Source organism: Megalops cyprinoides, chromosome 11 (assembly GCF_013368585.1).
Source record: "Megalops cyprinoides isolate fMegCyp1 chromosome 11, fMegCyp1.pri, whole genome shotgun sequence".
NCBI classification, from domain to species: Eukaryota; Metazoa; Chordata; class Actinopteri; order Elopiformes; family Megalopidae; genus Megalops; species Megalops cyprinoides.
This window is the reverse complement of record NC_050593.1, coordinates 27,803,683-27,810,836: the sequence shown is the minus strand read 5'-3', so window position 1 is coordinate 27,810,836 and position 7,154 is coordinate 27,803,683. Positions and strand designations below refer to the sequence as shown.

The window sequence follows — 7,154 nt, the reverse complement described above, 5'->3', positions numbered from 1 at the left end:
GTATGTGTGTAACCTACCAAAGTGGCATGCAAGGATTTTTTGCTGCCACTGAAAGGAAGGCAGTTACATGTTTTTAAATTCACTTTTGTCTTGGCCTCTCCAGTGCAGTTCGCAAAGGAATTATTGATACGGACAATCTGAAACGCGCACGGAGTGGTTTCTATTTTAAGGAGGCATTTAATGAATGCATAAACGGCTTTGTGTTCTGGCTACCTTTCTTGTCAAAATCGTATGAACGCATTTGACAGTATCTGGGAAATTGTGGTTGTAACTGCCATTGTTCCTGTCTGCTGGCGGAAAAGGTTAGCCAGTCTTAATATCCTGAATGATGCTGCATATTTTATCAGGTTGCCTTTGGGGATTTCCAGAATTGCTCATCTGTGTAGGATACCTGCAATTTTGCAAATACATTTCCGTGTAATCAGAATGCATGCGAAATAAAGTCACGAGAATGTAATATCCATTTTCAAATATAACTAAATATCACGTTCATATTCGCATACAGAGGTAGCCATGTGTGTTTGAAGTAAGGGAAATTGAAAGGTGTATGATGAGTGTACGCTTGTAAAACATTGCATACCGTATTTTGGAGGTTAAACATAACTGACTGGTAAAAAAGAGGTTACTTTTACCGATCACATTGAAGTTTGTCACGACATAAATTTGTTTTGTTTTTTTTCTGTTTTCTAGCGTGCTTTATGCGTAAAGGTTAAGACCAAAGATGACTTGAAGAAACAATGCTTATCAAATTGTTGTTCAAAGGCTTTCACATGTGCTCCAGTATATAGTATTCCACATACAATACTGTAGTTTGGTGTGATATCAGAAAAGTGATATTTTAGAAAAATCATTGTTGCCACTTAAGTTGTATGCTGGTGATCATTAGCAGGCTGCTTGCTAGTAATATTAACAGGTAAGTGCCCGTGGATTGTACCAATAATATTCTAAAAATTAGCTTTTGGAGTGGATTAATTTGTCCTCGTGAATGTGACATGTGTCAGCTATAACTGGATTTCAAAACCTTCGTTTCACCACCTATCCTAATTCTAGCCCATATGGGAATCCAGACAATTGCACGATTTTACGTTTTCCTTTTCGCTTCTTGGATTAATGAGGCCTATCCCGTTGCTCACGATTAGTTGTAAAATTGGTATAGTAGTCTTAACTGTTCATAAATCATGGAAATAGGAAAATAACTGGATATCACACATTTCTGACTTTAGGAAATAAAAAAAGAATTATTAAAAAAAATGCCTGCAATACCTCCGCAGGTGTTTAATCAGTCGTGGGAGATTGTGCTCATTGTCCGCACCTGATGCACGGCACGTCATTTGGCTGGCTGTGGGTTCTCTTTTCACCGATAGATGGCTCTCCATTACCTAATTTGAGTTTCATCCGACCAGATTAGAAGAATGTTGTAGCTGCCGGTTAGGGAAGCGTAGAGACAGTAGACTAGTAATACGAAAAGTAATCGGAATTGGTGTTCCATACTCTACTGTCCATTCTGCCCTCAATTACGAGACCGAATTATTATATTAGATACAATTTCTTATTTTTAACTCATGGAAAAAGTAGTCATATTCTCTGTTTCCAGTCTTCTTGCATTGCGAACTCTCTTTAAATGCCCGCACGGTGTCTCTGCTCTCATGCTGTGGAGGTAGCCTAAAACTCGAAACGCACAGTCGATTAGCTGTTGAAGCCGAGACAATTTTCCGCCCATTTTCCTTGACAGCTTGTCCTGCCTTCACAAACGGGGCAAGCATGACGCTTTTAGAACTACTCCGCAAAACCCAGGTTTGTCTCACCGACAAGTGAACTCTGGAACAAATTGCCTCGGGCTACACGGGGAAATCTTCATGCGGGATAAAATCGGAAGACTGCATGTAGTTATATCCTTGTTAATCGCACTGAAGTTCTGAATGCGGGTGTAGGGACGCAGCAATAAACTGTGTTCTGGATTACAAAAGAACAGTTGATTGCTGATTAAGGAAACTGTTTCACTTGGGTCAAATGGGTACACAAGGATTGTTTTGCTACGTGGTGTTCGTTGCTTATACCGGTTTCAGTTTGGAAAATCCGACCTCCTGCGATGAAGTTCGCAAAGTTTTCCAAATGAGGCAGATTGGACCGGTGAAATCATTGCCGGAGTCACCTAGAAAAGGCAAGTATCAGATCAACTGATTTAATCGGGACTGTTAAATCAGTATTGAATAGATAACGTTACGTTGTCCATGTTTTCCTCTCGACATCATTTAGTTCATGTAGGGGCAAATAGGCTACGTAGTCAATTAGTCTAGAATACACCATTATTCACCATTTGTCCATTTTTGAATGCACAGCAATGTTTTCATTTTTGCGTTTTACTTGTAGACCTACTGTACAGATTAGTCGAGTGAGTACATACGTACATTTGTTTGCAGAGTAGAATGAAGTTTGATTTATGTTGATTGTTGAGGAATTCGACAAGCAAAGCGACCGTAATGGTATCAAAGATGACAGGGGCAACTGAATGTAATGAATCCAATAATAATTTATTATTCGTAGTCATGCCTTTCGAAAGGTGCCACTATGTGAACCCTCCATCTAACCGCGATGACACTTTTGCTCATAAATCTGTGTAGTCCATAACTATAGCCTATAAGGTGTTTCCTTAGTTATTATTTAATTATTTACGTTGTACACTTTAATGTACCTACAAATATTGTTAATAACAACTAGGCTACTAAAAGTTATACAGAAAACACCATACCAGTCTGAATGCACCCTTCGTCATTTTGCTACGTCAATATTTAGTTTTAACCTCCGCTGTCTTAAATTACGCAGCTGGCTAATAACCCGGTCTACTACTGTAAATCAGTACCGTCTTGGCTGACTTGGGTGTAAATTGCTAGCTAATTGGCTGTAACCATGATTCATATCCGTCGTCATATTTAACACAACGAATTAGATATTCGTAACTGTGATAGCCTACAATACAAAATAACAGAAGAACCAGTGTTATTTCGTCCGTTTTAGTTTGGTAAAGTACTGCGGCAGCAGCAGGTGCTTTCAAAGCTTCGTATCTGTTTCAGATGGCAAAAGTGCTGCAGCTCAGATTGTTGCAGACAATTTGAAAGAGTTCTTTGCTTTCCCATGATAACTGCTGTCTGTTCACAGTGGTTTAAGGCAGAAAAAAGATATATTTTATATTAACTGCAGAAACATACAGACATATATTTAAAGTTAAATTACATCTGAGTTATTTTAAGAAGTTGTGGGTATATAATCTCAGGGAGATTAACCAAAATGTTGCTGTTTAGGCTTTCAGTTTCAAGCATCTATTTGGAATTGTTCTTGGACCTCAGTAATCCCCTTTGGAAATACACTGAATATACACACATATAACACAGTTACATTCCACACTGTGTAATACCTTATTGTTTGACAATAAGGGGGTTCTATTACAGCCGTAGGTTTACACAGTATCTTCAGTGAATGTTAGGTGAAGTTGGTGAGTCTGCTGTTGTGTCATGTTTGCATACTGAGATATTCTTTTCTTTTTTTCCTTTTTTACTTACTCGTTATCTTCTCCTCTGATAAATTATCAGTCAATATCAGCTCTGATAAAGTGACAGCAGCTGACTTGTAAACAAGTCGCAGTTACAAGTCATCTGAAAAATTGGATTATAAATTGCTGTCTGGGTTTATTGATTGCACCTTTGGGATGAGAACCCTTTTCACATCAGATTTAACATGCATTTTTGTAGACTGCTAAAATATTTTCAGTATTCCCCACTGAAATTGAGTGCTTTTAAATGATCTGATTTAGAGAAATCATTTTTCACTTCATGCATGCATGCATATTATAACTTGGCAGCCACTAGGGATAGATTGATCACCTTCAGAATTTGAATCCAGAGTCTTTTGTCATTGTTTTAAAATAAATGGCTCTTTTCTGAGCCCATGTTCATATTTTAATATGCACTATGGTACTCTTTTCAGAAGTCACATTAAAATGACCCAAATTCACCTCACAAAATGGCAGTATTTATTTATTTATTTTTTTAATTTTTGTGGACTAGGAACTAGATGACACATTTGTGATCAATAAAATAAGCACTGAGTGGCATGATTCTTGGGGTGCAACTACTTTGATGGATTTGTTTATTAATGTGTTTTTGTAATATAGTGATACAAATGAAGCTAGTGTCAGTACTTTGGGGGAGCAAGTCAATCAGTCAGGGAATGAAGGACCGTGCCATTACAAGGGCTGCTTAGCAGTTGCTGAAGTTGTCACTTCCACCTTTTCTAAGCAGCAGTTTGGAAACGTCTTCAGTGTGTAAACTCCAGTACAGGAAAGTCCTTTTATCAATTATATGTAGGCAGTAGGTAGCCTTTAAGTAATCCAAACAGTAATTGATAAGATCCTGCGACTATTGGTTGTTTGTGTTCTCTGGGGTAGAAAGTGTTATAAAAAATCTACACTACGACAGAAGGCATAGAACAGAGAAATGGGAGAGGGAAAAGCCTGTTGTAAATGATGAAACCTTTTTAAAAGTGTCACAACTACCCTACGTCTTCAATCAAGGCCTCTCTGATGTGAAAGTGAACAGCATTCCTACTGAAACCAAGGTAGCAGCCTGGGCTGTCTAGACATATTTGCAAGGCTATGCATCAAAAGTGACATTTGTGGCATTTGCAGTTGCTGTTTCTTCCATTCATAGGGGAGGGAGATATGGGAACTCTCCCAATTTAAAATCAAGGCGGCCTGGAATAAGATTCAGCACAGAAATTCAGTCATGCCTTATTTCTTTTATAATTACATAAGTTATTCACTTTTCAGAGCTGGTTATCTGAAGTAACATGTGTGGCTTATATCCTAGCCATTTATACTCATGGATGCTTACTCAAGTAATTTAGGTTAAGTACCCTGCTCAAGTGGAGAAGTGCTGTGCTATACCCAGGGTCTGAACCTATAACATTGTGGTTTCAGGTTCAGTTCCTTAACCACTTTTCTTCCTAAGGTATTAAACAATGCACATCACTTAAATACACACTGACCACAAGTATCTGGAAAATAGCAGCTAATGATATCTGCACAGATGTTATGAATTTTTTGGACCATTGATTGCTTAACGGATGATAGATTGTATTGGGGGTCGGTTGGTTGGACCTGTGTTGTAAAAATGGAAATTGACTTGCATTTCTGTTGTACAGACACCCCTGTTTTGGGCAGGCAGCACACTCTATGTGTTTATTATATTATTCTTTTATATAGCTGGACATTTACTTAAAATATTCAGGTCAAGTATCTTGCTCAAGGGCACAAAATGCAGTGTTATGCCTTTGATTCCAACCTGCAATATTATGGCTATGTATATGATATGATACTCTAAACATGTAGCACACTGATTATGATGATTTGGAGAATTTGTACTAATAATTTGGCTCTATCCGTGCTGCTCATTGTATTATTGTGTTGTCATCATTTAGCAGATGCCCTTATCCAGAGTGACTTACATAGGTTACAGTTTATGTTCCTGAATATTTACTGAGGCAGCTGTGGGTGAAATACTTAGCTCAAAGGTACAACAGCAGTGCCTAAGCAGGGAATGTTTGGTTACTGCTGCCCCACACAAAAGCAACAGATATTTTGGATTGTACAGTGTCTGTTTCAGACTGCATTTGTTTCTAGACTGTTTCTAGTTTCTAGTAATGTTTTTGTCTTTTGTTGATAAATAACTTATCATTAAATTGTTGTTGGCTGCCCTTGCTTGAATTTTGATAAATTTTAATTTAGTTTTACCAAAGGTTGGCTTTAAATATTATCTCTGTAGTCCCTTTGTCCTTAACTTGTTCTAAAACCTGTCATAAAACTTGTAAAACTTGGTAAAATGTGTCATAGTGAATGATGAAGCATCATAGTTACAATATTGAATGTGCTCCAAAACATGCCAGTAGCCTGTAAAGGCCTCTCAAGGTGTCTGTTCACCCTTAGAACTGACATCTAGGCATTGTCTGCTCACCTGAGCAGCCAAGGAGCCCTCTGTTCAAGATCTGTTACCATTGTCAATGTGTTCATTTACAGTAAGCCCTGCTTTAGCTGTAGGTCAGCTAAGTGAGGTGAGCTAGAAGTGTTTCCACTGACTGCCTTAGCTGAAGGTCAGCTACATTCCTTATGTACATTGAATCAACATACAATTAACAGCATTATCTACAGTCTTTCTTAATTTTTTTGGCATCTTCAAAACAGTAATGCCAAATGCATGATCATCAACACATCCTCTACAAAATCAGTAAGCAAATTTGGTGAGCAACCTTGCTGTGCCAATACTTACAAACAATATCAGTGAATATGGGCAATACTGGGATAGTTCAAGACACAAAACATTCAGGGTCAGCAGCGCTTGAGCAATGGGTGAGACTGCATCACTTCAAATGCAAATGAACATTAATGGGTCACAATACAATAGGTGAAATACACCTAAGGGGGTCAGTGGAAAAAAGCCTTGAATTTTTACCCACTTATAATATTTTTGGAGATTGTTGCAATTAAGTCAAATTAGAGTAAAAATGAACACAGAACAACTAGAAAGTTATCTTGTTTTTATAAAAGTTTTTTTTTTTTTCCAGATTCATAAAATACTGTCTGTGCTGGAATCCTTTTTTACTCATGGCAAAGGTTAAGCAAATCTCTGCTATGTAATTTTCTTTGGCAAAGAGACCACTTCCCCTGCTTGGGAGATGATAGTTCAGCTTTGTAGCACTGAGTTGTATGCAGTGTAAAGGAATTTTGTTTTAAAACAAGTGCGTGAATAGTGGCTTGCAATCAAGTATACATGGAACCCAACATTTGAGGACATACAGCAAATGACAAAGTGATTAAATGCCTTGGCCCAACAGTCCATCATGACATGGAAATTTTTTTCTTATGACTAGCCTAGCTGTAGTGCTTTCTGTCCGAAAATAAGTTAATGTCAAGGAGGGTTGCATCTCATGTTTTTAATCTTGTTTTATTTTAAATGAGGATTCATTCCTATCCAATTTAGTGCAGAGTTGGGAGAGCATAAGGCTGATCTCAGTCCTTCTCGCTTCAATTAACTTTAACCAATTTCAGATGGCTTGTGAAATGCATTCTGTTTTTGGAATAGATGCTTATCTGTCTAGATGTAGGT

The 7,154-nt window shown here is 37.8% G+C and overlaps 1 protein-coding gene across 2 annotated transcripts in view; it reads left to right on the top strand.

Annotated features, from left to right (window-relative positions):
- The first annotated feature begins 1,737 nt into the window (after positions 1-1,737).
- Positions 1,738-7,154, top strand: part of gpc5a (glypican 5a) — a 170,886-nt gene continuing 165,469 nt past the window's right edge. For both annotated transcript variants that reach the window (XM_036541275.1, XM_036541276.1), the window contains exon 1: positions 1,738-2,161. In XM_036541275.1, coding sequence (XP_036397168.1) covers positions 2,011-2,161 — 151 coding nt within the window. In that variant the 5' untranslated portion in view covers positions 1,738-2,010. The remainder of the gene's footprint in view (positions 2,162-7,154) is intronic.